The sequence below is a fragment of the Triturus cristatus genome, chromosome 4_2 (genome assembly GCF_964204655.1).
Source record: "Triturus cristatus chromosome 4_2, aTriCri1.1, whole genome shotgun sequence".
Taxonomy (NCBI): Eukaryota; Metazoa; Chordata; class Amphibia; order Caudata; family Salamandridae; genus Triturus; species Triturus cristatus.
In genome coordinates, this window is record NC_140586.1 from 148,631,170 (window position 1) to 148,655,209 (window position 24,040).

At 41.1% G+C, this 24,040-nt stretch overlaps 1 protein-coding gene across 1 annotated transcript in view; it reads right to left on the reverse strand.

Moving 5' to 3' along the window:
• Nucleotides 1-19,692: 19,692 nt before the first annotated feature.
• Nucleotides 19,693-24,040, reverse strand: part of FAIM2 (Fas apoptotic inhibitory molecule 2) — a 232,310-nt gene continuing 227,962 nt past the window's right edge. The window contains exon 12 of the mRNA XM_085600053.1: nt 19,693-23,207. Coding sequence (XP_085456179.1) covers nt 23,058-23,207 — 150 coding nt within the window. The 3' untranslated portion in view covers nt 19,693-23,057. The remainder of the gene's footprint in view (nt 23,208-24,040) is intronic.

Genomic DNA, 24,040 nt, shown 5'->3' on the forward strand with positions numbered 1-24,040 from the left:
CAAGTACTCTGTGCGTGCATTGGAGGTAAACCTGGTACTACTTCTTGACATGTATGGGGCAATTAGTGCGCAAAAGAGACTTGCATACTTCTTATACCTATAGCATGTACAAATACTTGCACACATAGCTGGGCACTTCTCTCATGTTCTATGACATCTCCAAAGTTGCAATCACAAGGCAGAGTTCCCTCGATTGGGCTGGGAGTGATTTATGGATCATCAAATATTTTTGTACTTACTCAAAAATGTGCATGTGTCTTCAGCTGATTTTACCCTCACTGAATAATGAGTCAAACCCGATAAGTCTTTGGCAAACCTTTATTAGCAATGTACAGAAAATACAGTTTGTTTAATGAAAATACAATTTGAGTCAGATGGTGAGGCTAGAATGCTACAGGGTAGGAGCGCCAAACTGCAGAGAGGAAGGGGGGAATCTTTCACAGCAGAAGAACCTCTCCTCAGAAGTGTTGAGTGATGCTGTTCATGTCTGGGCAGGGGAGGAGGTGGGAGTGAGGCAAAATGAATGTCAGTCACTCAGTCTCCTAGAGGAATGATACTAAGTGCATCTGTGTGAGGAGTGGCGCCTAGAGTGTCTCTGAGAGGAAGACCATCGGGTGTATCTTTGAGGGGAATGACCCCCATTATTCCGGAGTGAGGTATTTACCATGTTTGGTAAATAGCTCCTATTCCGACTTATTAACTTTCAAATGAGGCATAATATGCAGAATCAGTATTTAACAAACCGAACTCCACATTTTTTGCCTTTTTTGCAGGCCTTTTCTCACAGTAAATTTCTGCAGGTTTGAGTTGTAGGAATTTATTCGCGGACAACTGCAAGGGTGTGATAACTAGCGCACAACTCGTAATTCCTATGTCTATGCAAACCGGTTTGCACAGGGAATGACATTTTGCCTTGGATTTGTAATCTGGGGCTTAGTATAGTGTTGAGAGGAATGCCACCAAAGTGTAAATTTGAGAGGAATGATGCCCATCTGTGAAGTATGAGATCAAGTAGACGTGATGAAAAATGTCACTCATACCCTGTCCATCTCTGACGACACCCCAAAGCAGGAGTTTGCCTTTGAAAACAGAAACGCAATGTTGCTGGAATTTTCTACCTGAAAGTAGGGAACAACTGAGTTTTTTTTCATGTCGGGGACAGCCACGGTGCACATAGAAGTGCCGGGCATGAAAAAAGCTAATATGAATGACGTGGGGTTGGCCATCAACAGGAAGACAGCTCCAGGGACATCATCTCATGCCGCAGATTGGAATGGTGGGAGGTTATTTCCAACAGCTCCTTGTATTTGTGGGAGAAATTACATCAAGTGCATGTTTAAAAAACATGAGTACAAGTGTACCACTGAGTGGAATGACGTACGGTTAATATCTGAGAGTTATAGCATCCAGTGTGAAAGACATGCAGTGTTAGAGTGAAAGGAGCTGCATTCTGATGAGAGGTCATGTCTCAGGTCATCACTAAGAGAAGTGATCTGCACTTAATTTCCAAGAAGACTGACACCCAGAATTTCTCTTTTAGGAATGACATTTGACTTACTGCCGGTGTGAAGGACACCCAAGATATCTCGGCTGTAAATGGCATTTGGATGTCCTCTGAGGGGAGTGTCACCCAAGAATATCTCTGAAGGGAATGACATTGTGTCTCCCACTGACAGGAATGATGGCTAAAATCCCTCTCAGGGCAATGATACACACGCCTTTGTGAGCGAATGAAACCCATTCTAACTCTCAAATATTGCTACCCAATGAGTTTATCTGGAGTAGGTCAGGTGTCTATCGAGATAACTCCATTGAAAATAATGAATTCAGTTGCATTTCCTTAATAAACAAAACAACATCACTAACTTTCTGGGGTCTGGAAGGTAAGACACTGAAATGCATGCATGAGCCTTCTCACTGAGTAAATATCTTGGACATCTACAGCGAGGCCACGTCTGAGGGGATTTCATCAGAGCAGAGTTGGTGGTTTTAAACTCTTTGACAGTCACTCTTAGCACATCATTGTGAAAGTCACATCTGGTTCTACCTTAGGTAACAATACATGAAGCCCAATGTTGAGGCAGTTACTTTGAGACCATCTTTACGTCATCCCACATAAGCCATAAGTGTGGCACTCTGGTCTCTGTGACAGTCACTTCGAGGCCAACAATGAGACTGTCATATAATGTTCCGTCCCTTAGACAGTGACATTGAGGCCATGTCTGAGGCAATCACGCTGGGATTCTTCTGCGAGAGTGCTAGCTAAGACCCCTATTTGGGAGCCCCACCTAAAGCGTCTCAGAGACAGTCACAAATAAGCCATTTCTGAAGGCTTTAAACTAAAGCTACACCCAAATCTTCAAGGGACTGTCCTGCTTAATTTAATCTCTGAGACAGACACAAAGAAATTCATCCACGGTGCCAACCTTAGATATAATTTCATAGCAATACAACTTTTGGATTGTTTGTGCAGTAAAATTCCGTACATGCTTTTATTCCTAACTGCGCTGACAAGCCACACCCCTGGCCACTCAGTGACGCAGATCACTCACATTCTCAAAGAGATTACTGATAGAGCAATCGTATCACCAGGAAAAATCGCCTTTGGCATAATACTCAAAATGCCTTTTATACCAGATTCAAATTACAGACGGAGAACTGCTGGACACTTTCCATGCAAGCAGAATTACCAGTGTGAAATGATAGGCCCGCAGCCAGCCACCCCTTCTCAACTTAGGTTACACTGCAGAGAGCAAGTGACATGCTACACCATCAACGAAGCATCAAATAAGGTTGCACAAGAGCTCTCAAGGACTTATCGTTTAAGAGGTTGAAAGTAAGGTTAGCAAGAAGAGACCACAGCCCCCTACACATTTCCCAATCCCACAGTCCCCTGCAACCTTCTCAAACATAGCTTCCTGTTGGATCTGTCAATTTCACATTTGAAGCAGTGGTTAAAGGAAGCTTTTGAATATCAACACTCTCTTGGCAACAATGTAATACATATTTTAAAACACAGTGAAGTAAAGAGCAATAAAACTGTAAACATTGGTGCCAATTTGATACAAAGTGCTAACGACTGAGGGGCTAATGTATCAGTTGAACCAAACTAATAACCAAGGCCCATATTATGAGTCAGACGATCCTAATTACATTATGGACTTCCGCTTTGCCTGATCATGAGAGGACTAGTGTTCTGGGTGTTGGTACACTGGACCAGGGCCAGACTGAGAAATGAAACCGGCCCTGGCAAACTGCATGGCCTGCCCCCCTCCGAAGGAAGGGAGGGGGGGGTGCAGCCGAGCCATTTACGAGGGCCGATTTCAGCCAATTTTGGTACAGAGGGCCAATATTGCTGACCCCCGGTAACAAACACGGGCCCACTGGGGCCCAAAACTGGTCCCCACCCTGGCGGCCCACCGGGGAAACGCCCGGTGCCTGCAACGGCCAGTCCGGCCCTGCACTGGACCCAATTTTACCAGGCGATAATTCTGCCCTGTAAAATTGCATTTAGCCACAGTAGCAGCCAAGCCCCGTCCCTCGATTCAATGATAACCCCACCAGACCTTATTTGCCCTATCCCTTATGTGCTTCCCACACACTCCTCCCACCACCCTTACTCCACACTTATGCCCCTTCCAAAATGCACCACCTGCTCTGTGCAGGTAGTAAATGCATGCACTGAAACCCAAGAACATGTGAACTCCCTGTAATTTTACAATTTACTAATCCAGTATCACCTGGTTATTCACCATTCTGTGGGGTTCAACTCATAATTGTACGGTACTGGTGTGGTGTTATCGTAACAATATTTCACAGGTGGATTTATCATCCTGCCAGTACCGTGCAACTCGTAATCAGGCCCTCAAAATATAAACCAGGATGCGTTGTTTTTAAAATTTGGATGTTTACCAAACTAGACCTATGCAGCCCCAAATCTCTATTTGTCAGGACGTCTGTGCAAGGACATTTAACATCTGTTATTCATAAAGTCAGAAAAAAGTACAAACTTGTAATTGAGCATTTTGTTTGGTAACCTATAGGTTTTTTAAACCTATCTCTCAGGCATGTTTTTAATGTTGTAGCAGAAGGAACTCAAACTATGGGCATTATTTTTAGTTTGAAGGGAATGGAAAATCCTCCAATTTCTTGTAACTTTAAATACAGAATACAATTCACTAGTGATATTAAAGCTGCTTGGTTCCACTCTGTAATTAGAGTTTCCTCCAGAAATGGGAGATTTTTAAGATCCCTCCAAATTCTAAATGAGCCTTAACCCCTTCAGCGCTGCGCGGATTCCCCCGCGGTGCTGAAGGGTTCTAGCGCGGGCGTGGTCATGACGGAACAGTTCCGTCATGAGCACAGCTCAACCGATGCTCATGACGGAACCGTTCCGTCATGAGCATCGAAGGGGTTAAACCTTTCTAAGCAACATTTTGAGTGATGTGTTTATTTATGTAAAACTACACAGTGGCATATACACCATTGCTGGAGTCTTAATGAATATTGTTCTAAAATCTGCTGTCCTCTTTGCTTCATTGTCAGCAGTTTTCAACACCATCTCCCATTCCATTCTAATCTGACAACTCAACAAAAGAGATATCCAGGAACATACTCCCTCAAATGGATCTGCTCCTTCCTCACTAGAAGAACCCAATCAGTCAACATGCCCCCTACTCCTCTGAAGCAAGAGTACTAATCTGCGGAGTCACGCAGGGCTCCTCGCTCAGCTCAACACTCTTCAACATATACATGGCTCTTGTGGCCAGCGTCACACGAGCTCACAAAAGAAACATCCTCACATACACCAAAGACGCGCAACAAAACTGTCCACTCAGGCACAGCACCCAAAACCATGGAACAAGTTCACCACATGCATGATCAAAGATGTCTCCTGGATAAAATCCAACTGGCGCAAACTGAACTCGGACAAGAATGAAGGGGTGGTCTTCGGTAAAAAGACGCCTCACCATGGGACTCCACCTGGTGGCCCACAGACCTTGGAACCACGCCTTGTTCACAAGCAATAAACCTCTGAATCATCATAGACAACAAACTAGACATTGCCATCCAAGTCAACCGAGTGATCACATCCTTCAACACCCTAAGGATGCTGAAGAACGTACCTGATAACACCAGGAAAATGATCAACCAAGCCCTGATCACCAGCAGACTTGTCAATGGGAGCACCCTGTAGACAGGGATACCCAACCAGCTCACAAGAGGACTGCACACCATCAACAGTGCAGCAGTCTGACTAGTACTCAACCTCCCATGCCAAGCCCACATCACACCACATCTTATGAAACTCCACTGACTCCCGATACACAAGCATGCTCATTTCAAACACCTCACCCACACCCACAAAGCACTCCACACCGCAGGCCCTGCCTAACTGAATAGCCATGTTTATTTCCACCAACCTTATAGACACCTGCGCTCTGCCGGTCTCTCACTAGCACACAACCCATGCCTACACAAAAGCAGAGCAGGGCCCACAACTTCTCATACCTGTCTCCTAAATCCTGGAACAGCTTCCAACAACACATCAGAGCCTTCTCCTCTCTTTTTGACTTCCACAAGAAGCTGAAGACCTGGTTTTTCTAGTAAGCCCTCCAGGGCTAACCTCACACATGGGCTACAGAGGGCCTTAATACCCTCATGGGTGATAATGCACTATAGACAACACTGATAACACAACACATGACATAACATAATTATATGTCCCATTGCAACTATATTTATCCAATGTAACTATTCACATCCTACTGAACTGTACACCTCTGGAAAACTATACATCTGTACACTGTCATTGACATTACAAACTATTTACTTCTAATAGAAATGCACACCTTAAGTTGAACTACACACCTCTGATGGAACAATCTATGAACAATGGAAATATATACTTCTAAGAAAAACTTTGCACCCCCATTTGAACTACACACTGTACCTCCAAAAGAACTATGCACTTGTGGTGGAAATATACACCTCTGGTTGAACTGTACATCTAAAATGGAACCAGACATCTCTAAATTGAACTAAACATATAAACCACACTATAAATACTTTCTATTGAAAAATATATTTCCAATGGAACAATACGTACTCAATCCAAATGTATTTCTTTTGATACCACACTTCTTAATTACAACTGTAATTATCCTATGAAGTCACACATTTCCAATTAAAATATACAGCTGTAAAGGCACTAAATTGCTCTAAAGTACTACATTAAATTGCTCTAAACTATGAGTAAATCCATTGGTATATCTCCATGAAATTATATATGTTAATCAAAAATATAATGCTTCGATAGACCTAAACAGCTAATTTTCTATTATATACCTCGAATAAAAAACTACAGCCCCAGTGTAACTGCACCGCTCAAATGAAATTACACTCATTAGAAGCAACTCTGCATCATTATTCATAATGTAAACCACCCCCTCAGAACAATATACTGTTAAAGGAACAATACACCATCAATAAAGCTGCAAAAATAAGCAGTGGAATGGGACATCTTACATGAAACAACCGATCCCGAATCACGTCTATATACCCTCCCAATGGAACTACATACAATGAACAAAACTAGAAAGAATTCTGTACTATATTCTTACCTTCAACATAAATGCACAAATGCCAATTGGACTATACATTCTAGAAGAAGCTGTACACCTCAACAGAACTATACACCTCCAATGCAACAAAATCCAATTGAAATATACAATGTAGCTATACACATCAGTGGAACAATATAACTCCATTCAAACTATGCAATTCCAAACAAATTATACACATCCATTAGAGTTATAAACTTTAATTAAAAAAAACAATAACAGTAAACTCAACACCTTAAAAGGAATTATATATAAGTTCAAATTCAACTAACACCAATCCAACTATACATTTTTCATAGAAATATACACCCCCTGATATATATACATTTAATGAAACAATAATGCTGTATTGAAAGAAGTTAATCAATTTTGTTTATTTGTGAATCTAATTTTTAAAGTGCAACTGGTGCCAGATGTCCTGGCACTGAGGTAGCAACCGAAATGACAACTACAACTGGACAGCTAGCCCTTCAAACTAGCAAAGAACAGCAAGGCATTGTGTTTCTCTAGGTAGAAAAGAACAGCAAGGCATTGTGTTTCTCTAGGAACTGAAAGTAGAATTCAGTAGCTCTGAGGTTGCAGGGAAGATTGTTTCAGGCCTTTGTGGCCAAGATGGGAAGGGATGAGTCCCCTTATGGTAGCATGGAATAGCAAAGAAGTGTAAGTTGTGAAGTATAGTGTAGCACTTTGTGATGCAAGATCTCAGCTCACAACCCTGGATAACATACTAAACACAAAGGGGGCCATTATGATGTCGGGCGGATCACCACCAGCGGTGGTGATCCGCCCGACATCTCTCCCCGCCCGCCAATTACCCACCGCCCTGTTACAATGGCAGGGGCACAGCGGCAGATGGAAAGACCGTCCGCCGCTTTTCCTCAAGCAGGCAATCGTTATGATTTCCTGCCATGCGGTCATGGGCCATAATAGGGTGGCGGTGCCTAGCAGGCACCGCCCACCATATTATGATGTGTGCGGATTTCGGCCTTTCCGCCATGGAAAGGCATGCAGTCTTTGGCTTTGGGGGCCCGTTCTGGGCCCCGGGGTGTTGGGGGGGTGGGGGGTGCACTTGGGGGGTACCCATGGTACCTCCCTTCATTGGCATGCACAAGGTGGCAGGCACCACACGGTGCCTGTCACGTTGTGCATTCAATGCACAATATGCAACTTTTACATTGCGGCGGGTGCTGCTTAGAGCACCGCTCGCCCGCCGCAATATAAAAGATGTGGGATGCGACCGCCAGGGTGGCGGTCCCATCCTTATTGGCCCCGCAGGACTGCCGCACCTCTGGCGGTCCGTCCCATTTTCTGTTACGGTGGCGGGCGGACAAAGTCCGCCTGCCATCGTAATGGGACCCAAAACGTTTACTAACGGCCCATAATGCTCAATGTTAGTGCCCCTGTATTTGAGGTGGCAATAGCACACTTAGTAAACACTACTACAGGGTCCAGAATTTACATGGGCTTTTATCATCTGTAGGTGTGGGCATAACTCGCGTAATTTTGTGTAGCCTAATTACATGAAATGACCTCAAAGTTATGCATACTTACACTAAATGCATACCCACTTAACAAATTACCATAACAGACTGTTCAGGTAAAAATTCTACTTGAAAATGTAATTGTGAGGTGATATCCAATTGCTCATGTTCCAAACACTGCCACTCATGTTTTGATTTTTAGTTTTGCGCTGAAAAATTACCTGAACCATCCACTCAGGTAAAATGTCTACCTGAAATGTTCGCTGATTGCCCATGTTAATTAAAGGAACTGCTGCTCGCATTCAAAACACTGCAGTTAACATTCTGATTTTTAGTTTTGTGCTAAACAATTACCCAAACGGTCCGTTCAGGTAAAACATTTACCTGGAATGCCACTTGAGTTAAAAAAGTACCTGATAGTACACAATGTGGCGTAATAGTGCAATCTCAGTAATATTGTGTAAATTTGTTATGCGAAATTACTAAAATTAGGCCAATTACTCTGGCGTAGTTCAAATTTTGCCAAGGCCTAATTATCTCTCCATTCTGAAATATGCCATCTGGAATAAGGGTAATGTTGTAATACTTCCTGTTTTCCTACATTACATGTTGCAAAACCCATAATCTGTAGTATTTTCCCTCCACAATCCTTGCTTGTGTGAGAGTGTGGCATTGTCAGACCATTTGTAATCCAGTTGCAGGCATAACGTATTTTTCACCACCCAATCAGGATTACCACAAAACACAGAATGCACAAAAACTTAACTTCTGAGTAATTTACTCTACAAGTAAGGTAGTTTTATGTGTAATTTGCTTATTATTGCTAATTCACATATATTCCTTCGAGTTTCATGAATAAATTATGCATGGTGCAAGATGCTATTGCAATTGGGTGTGATTCTCAGAAACTGCAGCTTTTCAGCCACTGACAGTATAGACGGAGGGGTCTTGCACATGACCAAGGAAACTAATGAAGCTTCCGTTATTATTTCCTTCATAAAATAGTTCTCTTTTTAAAGTGCATGTTAAAGTATTATTTTAGTCACTTTGCCAAACGCAGTGCAATAAAAATTATTTTTTTCTGTGCAGTTACAACAGTGTTTTTTAAATTTTTTATGGGGAACAAGGATAGTTTAGTTTTTAGACAAAAAATAAATACATTATTGTTTCTTCAGTTTTAATAGGTAAAATGCCTGACATATACCTCTTTCAGTTATACTTTTCTGTGAGCATAAAGAGTGGCCCATCTCCAGCCGCTGTCATATTGACCCTGAGTCAAAGTTACCTAAAGCTGCCATAAAACAGCATATTGTTCATATATGCAGCACATTAGATAAATAATCTAAATAAACTACAAATCCTCACTGCAGCACTACACCTTCAACGAGCATATACTTCTGAAAGTAACACCAAAGGGGATGATGGACGGAGCATTTGAGCAAATCAAACACTCACCCCCAGTCAACTGATCTGGGTTTAATCCATCATCATTCTTTAGCTCACTCCACCACCCCAGTTCAGACATGGCCATATGCAAATCAGTCTGACCCTGTGCCTCATGGGAACAGTCCAGCCCGAACTGCCAAGCCATGTCTTCCCTGGACCGGAAACAAGCATCCTGGGACCGGTTTCGGGTTCATAACCCTCATCAGCCAGGCTATCTTGAATCCAGTGGCAAAGTGAGCAAGGGACCTATGTCTGGGCATACCCTGCCAACTTAGGACGAACAAAGTGATACCAAAGGGTTGATGGATGGAGCGTTTGAGCAAATCAAACACTCACCCCCAGTCAACTGATCTGGGTTTAATCCATCATCATTCTTTAGCTCACTCCACCACCCCAATTCAGACATGGCTTGGCAGTTCGGGCTGGACTGTTCCCATGAGGGACAGGGTCAGACTGATTTGCATATGGCCATGTCTGAACTGGGGTGGCAGAGTGGGCTAAAGAACGGTGATGGATCAAATCCAAATCTGTTGACTGGGTGTGAGTGTTTGATTGGTTCTGATGCTCTGTCCATCACCACCCCCTTTTGTACCGCTTTGTTCGCCATAAGTTGGAAGGGTATGCTCAGACGTGAGTCCCTTGCTCACTTTGCCACTGGATTCAATCAAGCCTGGCTGAAGACAGCTGAAATGCCAGAAACTGGTCCTAGGAAGCTTGTTTCCAGTCCAGGGAAGGCATGGCTTGGCAGTTTGGGCTGGACTGTTCCCATGAGGCACAGGGTCAGACTGATTTGCATATGGCCATGTCTGAACTGGGGTGGTGGAGTGAGCTAAAGAATGATGATGGATTAAACCCAGATCAGTTGACTGGGGCGAGTGTTTGATTTGCTCAAACGCTCCGTCCATCATCCCCTTTGGTATCGCTCTGAAAGTAACAACAACACTAATAATAACAATAATAATAATAACAATACTAATAACAATAATAATAATGATGATGATAATAATAATGAGAATGCATTCACTTACTGAGATCATTCTTTTGGGCTACATACCGTTTTTAGATATCTACCTCCCCAATGCAAATAAACGTGTAATTTGACCAGCGGTGGCTGGTACAGGTAAACGCTGTGGGGCGGGGTGTGAAGGGAGGGATGTCAACAGACGACGGAATAGGTATATTTAAATAAATAAATAAAGCCCATTGCATCATCTGTCAACATCCCCCTGCCCCACCCCACTGCCCCACTGTGTTTACCTGTGCCAGCCATCGCTGAATCTGTCCTTAATACCCCCAATAAAACTGAATACACAGAATAAAATTATTGAACCAAAAAGAACTAACTACTCAGCTAAAATCTTGTAAAACTATTCACCACCACTGGAAGTATACACCTTGAAAACAGTAAAGCCTCTGAAATAAAACATACCAAACAGAACTACAGATCTTCAAATAAACTATACACTTGCAAGTGAATAATATACCTCTGCTATAAATATACCCTTCAATTGAATCCTACATTTCAAATTGAAGTGATGTAACTTGCAGCTCCAAATGAGTTATAAAAGACCCACTGGATTATACTGTAATTGTACACTGTAAACTATACATCCTCATTGGAACTATACACTTTCAGTCCCATTATGCACATTCAGTCAAAGTTAACACCCGTAATAGAAGTATGCACATTTCATTGAACTACACCTCTGAAATAGAACTGTGAACATCCAACGTCACACAATAATTCTTACACTTTTGTAATATGGATATATTTATTTAAGACCACCTGAGGCCCTGTTCTCACTGAGTCCTGATGCATGCATCTTTTATCTTATATGTATCACCAGCTGTTAGTGCATTTGAATTTTTGAGCTGATCTTCTAGGTTCTAAGTCAACTTTTTAAAACTGTTTTAGTAATGTGTGCTTTGTAATGATGTGTCTGATACCCACGTGGTACCAAGATTTTGCGTGACTTTCTTAATGAACCCAACTCCATAAGGAAACTTTGCAGACTTGAGATGAACTAAGAAGCTTCTGTGATAACTATAGTTCACAAACTGGAACTATACATCTGTTGTTCCACATAATACAAGTGATCAGATACATATATCACAGCTATGCATTTGAGCGGGGATTAAACACCTTTCAATTGAGGTATACATCTGGCAAACACTATAGCTGTGCAGCTCTGGATAAAAACACTATCCCATATAAAACATTACATGCCTCAGTGGTAAATATATACTATGGAAAGGAACTAGAAATTTCAATTTGGACCTCAAAACACCACAAACCACTAATCAATGGACCAATGTAACCCAATAATCTTGCCATTAAAACTATACATCTACAATTATATCTTTACATGTCTGAGTGACACTCTTAATGATGCTAAACCTGGCTGCATTGTGTCGAAAGGAACTATACTCCTTTCACTGGAACTCTTTGCTATTCAGTGGTGCACTATCAAAATAAACATAAGCCGCTGACATTAATAAACACCACTTGATATAACTTAAAACTTCCAAAGGGAACTGTTTTCAGTCCAAATAAATTATTGAAGGTTCAATCTAAAGGGGCGTAGAAAATCCCCAATGGAATGATATAGAACGATGATAGAAGTCGTATTTAAAATATATATAAATTCAATTGAATAATACAATATGCATTTCACTATACAATATACACTTATTGAGTGAGCTACACAGTTCTTAATGAAATGATTATCAGACAAAATTACTTAGGCCTTATTTATAATTATTCAGAGAGGATTCGGAGCTCTGCTCTAACTCAGTGGTGCTCCCGCTCGCCAAACCTGAGGTTCCTCCACTCTACTTAAACTTGAGGTTCCTTCACTCAATTTAGAGTCAAGAAAGAGCTGTGTTCACATCACCACAGCTCTGTTGGCTCAGGCGGTGTAAATCTCTGCCCTGGCTGCTCATCTGTGAAGCAGCTATGTCACAGTGACGGTTGTCCCGTCCTATTGAGGGCGGAGTGACAGTCACTCTTTTTCCTGATGGTGTCTTCCATGCAAAACATGGCGGGCACGGGCTGGGAAAATATAACATGGCCCGCATGCACAGAGAGAAATCTACCTGCACTTCGTGGCCATTTTTTTTGTTTAGAGAAAGAAAGCTTTCAGAGTTTTATTTCTTTAAGCAAAAAAGCTTGCTGAGCAGGTGCTTCAAGCACGTTGCACACTTGGCCAACCTTAGTAATATCAAGGGAGCCTCAAGGTCTAAATGACCCCTTCATTTCACCTCTCTGGATTAAGCAGAGCTATGTATCTCCCTTTGTAAATACTCTCAGAACCACACTGGCTCTATAGCTCAGTCTTGTATTTCTGAATTGATACATCCTTTTGAAAATATACATCTCCAAACTGATCCATGCACTTTTGACAAGAGCTATACAAGTCGCACAATAGGTTGATGCTGTTGAATATAACTTTTCACCTTCCACTCGGTTCATGCGTGTCCATATTAAGCTATGGGAACAGCTCATCACCTGATATCGATCATTACACATTACTCAGCAGATCTTTACCCTCATGCAATACACATCACCCAATGGAGCAATCTCCTGGATATAGGTGCAACCTAGGAAAGCTGGAACGCCTAATTGAAATGAACACCACCCACTGAAACTTTTTCTCGCTCTCCGGAACAAATGTAATGTATAAAATTGTACACCGTACATAATAATGTAAACCTCAAAATAAATGTGCAACAGTAATAAGAACTATAACTTCACCTGCACAGTCACAGTAAGATTCACCGTAAACATTGTAACGCCCTACAAAGCAAATGTACTCTATCCAACAGATTAACCCTACTGGAACTCGACGTAAACCAAAGCAAAACTAATACCAAAGAAATTGCAGACCAAAACACTAAATACATATTTATGAAAATGAACAATACCAAATGGAGGTTAACCTCGTACACACTATCTAATGGCACCATGAAACTGACAAAGGTAAAGTACATATCCTGGTAGAACTATACTCACATAATAATGAATACCAGTCTATGAAACTTTACATCACAGGCACAATCTACAATACATATGGGAACTACAGTAACAATAAAATTCTAACCACCCAATGTTTCTTTATTTCCCAAATGATGTACAACACATTTGTAATATAAGCATTCTAATGCTTATATTCTGTACGTAAATGTATTCCAATTAAATATTATCCCCTTTATGGATCTATACTCTTAGAAAAACAGTGCACAACGGAAATACACCCTGCATGAAATTGTACTCTGTCCAATGAAACTCTAAAACAACATTCAAAAGCACAATAATCTCAAACTGAACTCTAATCCCTGTGAAAGCATATGACACCCAAGGAAAAACAGCCCAATAAAAATGAAATACACATGATCCAATAAAAATGTTCTACATGGAAACTTGCAAGGAATTAAACACCCTATAAAATGTACTCCATCCAACGGAATTAATCACACAGGAAAATGTACACTTCACAATATAACTAAAGATCGTGATGAAGTACATCACAGAATGGAATTATACACATATCCTACCAAAACTAACAGTACCACTTACCCGGTGCTAAATTTGAGCCTGTGGTTTCCAGTGCTCCGCACCAGCACTCAATTGTCAACACCACGCACTCGTGACAGTCTGCCACAAGGTAGCACTGTCTGGCTAATTTAGAGATTACCTCAACAACAATAAATTATTAATTAAATATACATTAAAAAAAACTATTACCTGCCACCCAAGCCATTCTTATATCTTTGGGGACCAGAAATAGTCTGAATTGTCACACTTGTAGGAGTATGATGGTTTGTAGTTGTGTTGTTACTATCATATGCAGCATAGCAGGGGTAATGCGTGGTGCAAGCTGCAGCGGCCTCCTGACGAGAGCCCTGGCACTTATGTATTTAACAATTTAAGCACTTCTCGTATGTCCTTGAAATGCAAACCAGTCAGTGGAACAATAGCCTCCATTAAAACACGCATCCCCAAATAACGTTATCACAATTGAAATTGTGCCCTAGTGAAAATGCATGCCGTTCAATATCACTATTCCCTTTGATAGCCCCAAAAAATGTAAATTCCCAAATGGCATTATCTGTGTGTGCATTACTTCATCATTACAATGTTTTATTCCGAATAAAACAATATCATATCAAACCATGCATAGCCCACCTAAACTACACATGCAAGTAAGGAAACAGCATTCAGGGGAACTATGACCAATAACAAAAGGTAATGTGCATATGGAACAAATAGAACCATACCACATAAAAAGTCAAATGCTCACTGGAGTTGTATCTACATGAAAATCAACACCCCAGTAAAATGCACACCATGCAATGAAATTAAAGACAAATTAAAAATTCCAACACACTAGAAAACGGCTCCATATACAAAAATGTACACTATGCAATTCAAAAATATACTCCCAAAAGATGAATATTATATAATATATCGATTGCTATTATTTTATATTCTCACTACATTCTCTACCTATTCAAAAATAACCTCCGTGATAATGGACACAGCACAAAAAAGAACCACAGCCTGATGAAAATTTACAGTACATTGTGGATCAATTCCAGCAAAAAAATGTACACACACAATAGAATCATATCTATATTAAAATGCATGCACACAATAGAATCATACCTATATTAAAATGCATGTGACTCAATGCAGCAATACCCACCGCAAAAACACCAAGTGACGCTTTATTCCATCAAATGTACAATGCCCCCTCTAATTATATCATATAAATATGAAAAAAATATCAATCAGTCCACACCCACTTAATAATGATCACCGCGCAACGAAATTATATTCAAACAAAATTTACAGCACACAATGAAATATTCCCCACGCAAAAATGTAAAATGACAAAGACGCCTCTAAACCACACAATACTAATATACCTCCCAAAAGGTATAAATGTACTTAAAATTGAACACTGCCTAGTGAAATACTATTCTGATAATGATGTGCGTGATAACTAGCAACGCACATTCAGAACTACCACTCAATGAACACAGTGAAACTATAACCCCACCAAAATGTCTTCATGCGCACACACACACATTCACATATACACACACGAGCACACACATACACACGTCTGTACAAACGCACACACAAAATTGTATCATTCCAAATGGTACTTTGCTGCATAAAAATGTGCAATGCCCAAAGGAATCACATTCCTATGAAACTGTGCAATGCCAAATGGAATTGTATTCCTTTGAAAATGACATTGGCCAATAGTATTGCATTCCCATGGCATGTAGAACGCTAAATGGAATTATATTCCCATACAACTCATTTATAAGCCTATACAAATTAGCAGGGCCTAATGGAATTATTATACTCCGTTGACAATGTACATTTGGCAAGTGAATCATATTCCTATGAAAATGCTAAATTCAAAATGAAATTATATTTCTATGAAACGTGCAAAGTCAAAAGGAGTTAAATTCGTATGAACATGCAAAATCCCTAACGGCCTTATACCATGAAAACCGACAGCAGCCAAACAATGTATACCAACTTCAAAAGTGAATAGTATGCATTGAAACTAAATCCAATGGAAATTTCCAGCACACAATGAAATATACCGCAAACAAAAAGTATAAAACATCTAATAGAGCTATAAACCTCAAAATACAACTATATACCATCAAGATATACACTTTCTTGTAAATGAACACCATCCAATGCATGGATGGCCACGATCTCTGAACGCGAACACAGGGCACTTGAAAATTGTGCCCCACAAGGTGTAGCTAGATCCCCACAAAAATGTGAACTCCCCAAGGAATCCTCCTTCACCCCAAAGATAAAAGTGAACGGAATCCAATACAGCACACAAGAAAACAGAACACCCCCAGAAAACATGTACACTTGTCAAGGAAAGAATGACCAACCAGTAGGACAATAAAGATCTGAATGAAAATATACACGCCATGGATCAAAAGTGGACATCAGAAGGAAGCTAGACACTAGGCAATCAAACTATCCCATGACTGTAGCTATCTCATGATGGAACTGCACACCACTCCATGCACCTACACTCCTCAAAATTGAACTACAGGCCTGCCAATGGAACAGCATCAGTTTCACAGCTGAAATGAGGGTTGAGAATGCTGTGGATAGTCATGAGAATACTCCACGTCTGCATATGTACACAGCTTTGCTGTCCTGGGTCTGTGTGGAGGACATGTATGAAGAAAGATCTCAGTGCGGACATGATTTTGAAAACAGGCGGGAGGTCAGATAGGTTGAAGCATGAGAGGGAAAGGAATTCTGTTGTTGGAAAGGTCACTTCAGCACTTTGAAAGGAATCCCAGCATCCATCCACACAAAGGCCCTCATTGCAATCAGGGCTTTAAGTGGGCCGGGTCTCACCGGTGCTGAGCACCAGCAGCTTTTTAAAGGGGGCCTCGAAATGGGTCTCTATCGGTCTCTGTTTTGTGCCATGGCATAGGCGGTCCGTATTTTCCGGACTCCAGTGACAGCAGGCACATCGATGTGCGCATGCTCACACTGCTCACTTCTCACTAGTGGAGAAGTTACGGCATGACGTCATGCTATGTGAGTGTTGTAGAGGAAGGGAAATCTTTTAAAGAGAGACATTTTCTCGCTGGATTTCCCTTCTCTTTTTGAAACCCAGGAGCAGCAACATTGTTGTGGTGTCACCAGGGCTTTAAGTGGAAGCTTTTTCAATATTATATACAAGCCATAGCTGCTGCTTATTCATCTTATGCAACTAACAACCATTGCCAAAGCCAATAGTCCTGAAGTGTTATAGGTATGATGTTACTTGTTGGATCATATATCTTGATACAACGACAGAAACCGCAAAATACAAGTCAGACGGCACACTATGCTAAGCACAGATTTTTAGCTCACGTGTTATTAGGCCACGCCCTTAATTACATTGGCCACGCCTCTTTGAGAGACCCCTCAGTTTTTTCATCCCACTTAAAGCCCTGATTACAATTCAGGTGTAAGGGAGTTACTGTCTGCGATTTCACCCTGTCTGAGCAGGACTAGCCCGATGTACCAGACGGTAAGTTCGCCTGAGGCTTTGACTGCATTACAGTCAAGCCTTATCGCAGTCCTGGCAACGTTATCTTTGGCAAAGAAAGGGGCAGGCAATGTTCCAAAGCTATTCCTCCATTTCCCTCCACTGCTCTCCCAGGCCCACGCACTCCACCTCTCCCTCTCCCACTCCTCCCATTTACCACCACCCAGAGCACCTGCATAAACCCCTAGGATCAGAGAATAGCACGTGGAATTCTGCACGGTAATTCCGTGTCACGCAGTTATTCCCTTAATTTTAGCCAGTGGTTTCCGGTGCCTGGCACTGGCCCTGAATTCGCAACACTGGCACCGAGATGAGCGCAACAACAGTTATCAGTTATTTATGAAATCAGTATACATTAAAAATAATTAATACCTGCCACCCCAGCCATTCGAATAGCTTTGGGGGCCTGGAATAGTCTGAATTGTCACACTTGTCACATTGTGATGGTTGGTAATTGTGTTTGTATTGTAATTGGCACTGCTGGTAGGGAGCAATGGGTGGTCCAAGCTAAGGTGGCCTCCTGACGAGGGCCCTGACTCTTAGGTTTTTTACAAATTAAGCACCGGTCTAATTCATAGTGATTTCAGCTTATTCATCTCATGGACATATAACCACGTGGGCCATTTGTGACTCTGTTGAAGGTAGTCATGCTTTACATTTCTCCTGTGTGGCTACTTATAAAGCACAAACATACTCTCTGAATGGTCACTTGATGCTGTTGACAGATGCTATCTATGACATTAGCTCGACTAATTAGGTGTTTTTGTTTTTTCAAAACTCCATGTGGTTTACTTGGGATTTAAGCAGGAGTGGAAAGAAATGTCATAATTTGGCACCTCAATGTAAGTTTAAAAAGCAAGAATACATTTCAAATGTACTGATCTAGAAACCTGATCCAAAATTTAGTGAATAAAGCAGGGTGCTTCAACCAATTCTCTTCAGCATCAAAAGATCCTTTAGGGCTTTGTAGAATCATTGTCAGATTTCTTTACAGCCAAAGAAGACATGGTCAGCTCAGTTCTGGAGATACTGTTGACTTGCTGCATAAAGTGGCCTGATTTGTGCAGCAACCTTTTGCGTCCAGCATTTTATTTAGTGAACTGGCCTATGTACCAATAGGTTGGCTTCCAAAATAAGGAATTGCAGAGGGTCGCAGAATGATCTGCCAAATCACTATTCATTAAACAGGATGCAATTCACAGCCGCATGTGATTGGCTGTCTGAGAGCGGTAGTGGCCTGCAAGGGACAGCAGACCCCCATTCAAATGATTGCATTTTAAAATAGGAAACTTTTTTTTTTAAAGTCGCCACTTGCCTTAGGGAAACAGGCTGCCTTTAAAACACAAAGAGCCCTATTTACGAGAAACTAATGCAAGTCATTTTGCAGCGCTGCATTTGTTTTGAGGCACAGGGATGCGACATATTTACAACAATATGCCGCATCTCTGTGCTTTTTCTTGCGCTGGCCCACAAACTGCTGTCATGCGCCAGCACAAGCACCCTTGCACCATGGTGCAATGATGCCTGCATCATGGGGAGATTTTTTTGTGCAGGACAGGGCATCTTCCTGCACAAAACAATCAATTAAGGTGATTTCCTCTTACAATGCATGCTGTAGAATACAGCATGCATTGAAAAAGGAAACAAATGAGGAGAAATGAAAACATTTCTTCTCGTTGCACTTCGCTATGCCCCCCCTGGGGATGGCGTAGCATTCTGACGCATTTCCAGGTTTACGATTGCTCATAAATTTGGAAATGCATCAGTGGCAATTGGTGTTGCGTGAGAACACCCACAGCAACACTCATGTCACGCCCCTAAGATGCAAATTGTGGTGTGAAAAGGAGCAATATTTATATGCACACGTAAAGCCATGCAGGGTGGCTTTACGCATGCTTGTAAATATCATGCAGCAGGTTGCGCTGCCGGTGCATCGCGCAATGTGATGCACCGGCAGCGCAAGGGGCTTGTAAATAAGCCCCAAAATGTTTCCATTTTGAAAAACTTCAGTAAGAGTTGCTGTTGGTCCCCTGGACCACTGTCAAAGCTCCCCAAATTTGCCACCCTGAGTCCCAAAGAGAAAAATGTCAAAAGGAGACCCCTTTCCTGTTTGCAAATCATTTTCCAACCTAACTTCAGAACTGGTTCCTGGTTAATGATTTGCAACCAGAATTACGGTCGCAAACCATTAATACGTATGTTACCAATTCGCAATTTGGAAGGAACACCTGAAACACGCCATTTCCAAACTGCGAATCGGCAACCATTTCTAAGCTCATTTTACTATTCGGCAACAGGCTTGGAACATAACAAAAAGTTTTTTTGTGGCTGCAAACCATGTTATCAAGAGATTTGCAGAGTTCGCAACAGAGAAATCACTTAGGATTTCTAGTCCTAAAAATCATTTTAGCTGAGAGACGTCAATATTTAATATTGTCCAAATTTAAGTGAGACTGCATGAAAGCGTTCACTCCTGAGAAACTCTGGGAAGTTCCAAATAGTGGACACTGTCCGCAAAATTCTCAGCATTGTACTTGCAATAAAAGTACATAGCATAAGCTATAAATCAAGTGTCAAACAGTTGTCTTTTAAAGATTTTAAGGGAGCCATGTTGGGCAATCTGTTTTTAAACAAGAATCTTGTTTAGGGCACTGTAATTGACAGTATTAAAATGTTGAGCTTAACCTTAGCAAGCCATACATCAAATAGGGACACCTGATCTATGCAACTTTTATGATCCATACACCCCCTCCTCATATGTATCTAGTACACATCAGATTCACCTAATCAGAAATAGATATGTATAAAATGTAAATGTCAATGTATCCATATTCATGTATGTTTAAGTAAATATATAGTTGCACATGTATACATAGATACACTACATTAATAAATAGTGTAAAAATATTGTTACACTCCATTATATAAATATATGCATTTTAACAAGTGAATAACAAGTGTAAATACTCCAACCTGTGCATACATATTTATTTGTATGTAAGTAGAACTGTAGGTTTGTATACTTTTTTGGGGGGGCTGTGGAAGCTTTGAAGGCCTTGTCATTCATGCTTCATTCAGCCGGAGGAAGAGAATCTCTCAAACAGACAAACCTAGGGACATATTTACAAGGAGCCAGTGCCACCGCAACATAATTTTTTTAATGCAGCGGTGGTACAATCATTGCACCACACTGCTCCATATTTACAAGCTGATGCATTGGGCCCAATGAGTCTGTTTGTAGAGGCCTGTTACACATTATACCTGGACCAGGTATAATGTATGTAAGGTAGGTACGCCCACATTTAAAGCAATGTTGAACTGACGTGGTGAAATGTACAGCTTTTCACTGCATCGCTCTACGAATGACCTACGCTTTCTTAAACCAGGCTTAAAGATTGAAGTATGGAAGTTGCCTCTGTGTTCTGACGTATTGCTCGAGTTGCATCAGTCTTACGGACAACTCCAGCAATGCGTCACATTAGCACCAAAAGATGCGTCAGAATTTCTGATGGATCAGTGAATCCTTGCGCCATGGAACACTATATTGTAAATACAGGACATCCATGGCGTCATTAGGGCATTTGAGGCAGGCGCATGGAATCTGACATATCAATCCTGATTCATCAGTTCTTGTTAGTATGCCCCCTAGAGTTTATTTTGAACAGTGTGTGTGTGTGTGTGTGTGTGTGTGTGGTTGGCTGTGTGCATGTGTACACACACTCGTGCAAGTGGCGCATGTAATATTTACAGATGTAAAGATGTACAAATCTACCCTGCTAAGAACTGGACAACCAAAAAAAGGGTATGCATTTTACTATCTGAGCTATGCACTAAACATCATGTTATGCATATCAATAAAACTTTATATCCCATTTCAAACTATATATCCGCCCAGGCAATATAGCTGCCTTAAAAAGTCTATGAGCACTTAGCAGAACTGAGGAACCAATACTGAACTCTACACATTAATTTACTCTATACATCTGTAGACATATGAACACAATCAGAGCAGAAATACACGTCTATTAAAAGTACTCCACGAGACTAATACACACAGACTGGACACTACACTAATTAAACCAAATGACCAACAGGTACCTACAGTAAACACTTGAAATATATATTTTAAAAAACCCACTCAAATAGATCCCCTTATTGCAACTTCTTAAGTTCTAGATATCACCCATTAAATACCGAATTTGTAGACTATTTCTTTGGAGTTGTATCCATGCAACCTAATGAAGTGAAACCCACCTACATTAAATTCAGTCACTCCAGTCCAATTCACAAAGCTTTCCTCTGGAGGAAATTAGACTGTATCTAGAGTAACTCACTATAGCAGCTACAATTCAGCACATTAACAAAGTTGATCTGAGGAGCAGATATGGAGAAGACTTGTGCGCCAATGAGCTGTTCATCTGCGAGTAAAATTCGCAAGGATTCGCTCAGAACGTCCAGTCTGAAGATGCCCCATGAATCTCCAGCTTCGCTTTATTGCACATTTTAATGAATATTATGCAAGGTGGGAGTTGTAAGTTAGAGATGCCCACATTTTTCAATTGTCTGCAGGGGGGCATCTTTATGGCCCAGGCTCGCAGTATTTATGGATCCATACATCTGCATGCAGTTGTGATGACAATTATTCACTGTGAGCATGCAGGTGGAGATAAGCAACATGCTATAGTTCTCCTACAAGAAGGCCAGCACATGTTGTATATGAAGAGCTGTGTCCACATGGAGTCACCTACCAGAACCTGAAGTGTGCATACCTGCTCATTCTACAGATTTGGAGGTAGGGCCTTGAGTGAAGACATATGGCACATTCCTCCAATTTTGATAGCAAGTGCCTATGTGAGGCACTGAAGGATCCACCTTCTGTTTTTCGGGGCGTGGATAAGATACATGCGTATTTATCGGGACCCTTGTATTCTCTGCCCTAGTTTTCCACTTATTTTCCCAGCAGCAATCCAATCTAGTCACACAAGTGAAATCCCCCTCCATCAGCTCAGTGGTGTGGGAATGTGGAGACTGCCAGCTATTAGCGAATAATCCTAGGTTAGAAATATGAGCATTGACCACGTATGTCTATCCTAGCATGCTGTGCGGGTGTGGAGGAAGTGGCTGTTGCAGGGTGCGAATAAAGTTGCATTTGTATAATTACAGGGAACCTCTGGATGTAAAAAGCCATAATCACAGACTAGGAGCACCAGTGGAGATATGGTGTAAAATATATTGCTGATTAAATCCATACCATGGACAACGATCGTGGTCCTTTTACACAATCAGAAACTGGTGAAACTGGCTTAGGGAACAGAGCTTGTTATGAGCAAAACATTATTTTTGTGATATTCCTCATTTTTGTGGATTTTTGTTGCTTCAGAATCAAAAGATGGAGAATTGAGATTTCGAGGTCACTCGCGATTAGAGCCAAAGATTTGAAGGAAGAAGGAGAAAATGTAGACGATGTCCAAGTAAATATTGAGGGCTCCGAATATGTACTCCTCTGGACTGATGGAATACCGCCGGTTCCCCATCAGAAGCTGGGTGTCAAATGCCAAGAACTGTAAAGAAGGAAACACAAAAAAACAAGGAGGTGTGAGAGTCGAAATAACACAGAGTAAAAGTTATTTTCCAAGGATTATGTGACTACATTTTCAGTGTGTATTTTTACATGAATTCAAAAGGGTATTTTCCAGATTCTGAAAATCTGTGCTTATATCTGTATATTCTGTTGTCCCAAAAATTAGCAGTCTGTATCTTCTGTGTTTAATGTGCATGTATACATAGATATTGGTTTACTTTCAGACAATCCTCACAATGTTTTTGTGCATAAGGAGTAGGTTTGATATTAATGAGTAACAAGATTGTCCATTTCTTCTACACCTTATTGAAAATTTTAAATTGGTTTTAGATAAATTGGAATGTAAGATGGAATACTTCTATGCTTGGACTTCTGCCCAAATTAATCTCTACTTAAAACACTCTAGTCCAAGATTAAATCACTTTTGTGGCATTAACCATTGAATGAATTAAAAGGTATGTAAATCAATGCGTATATTTGAGATGATACACAACCACAGAAATATTTATCCTTCACTTTAGATCATGGTGTTGGGCAGGCAATATTGTCACTTAGTTTAGGGGTACTACCACTCAATGCCTAGAAAAGTCATTTGTGTAATTCTGCCTATGTGAACTGTGTCATGGAGGGGTTAAAAATTTAAGACATGCACTTTATGTCTGCCCTTCAGTCTCAGTAGTGCGCCATCATTATCTATTCGCCTTATATTTTAAATTTACCATAACAAGAACTCCTGTCTGCGCCTCATCCCTGGTGGTCTAGTGGAAGAGCCTGCTCTTCTGCTAGGCTGCTCTGTGTGTGACATCCTTCTCT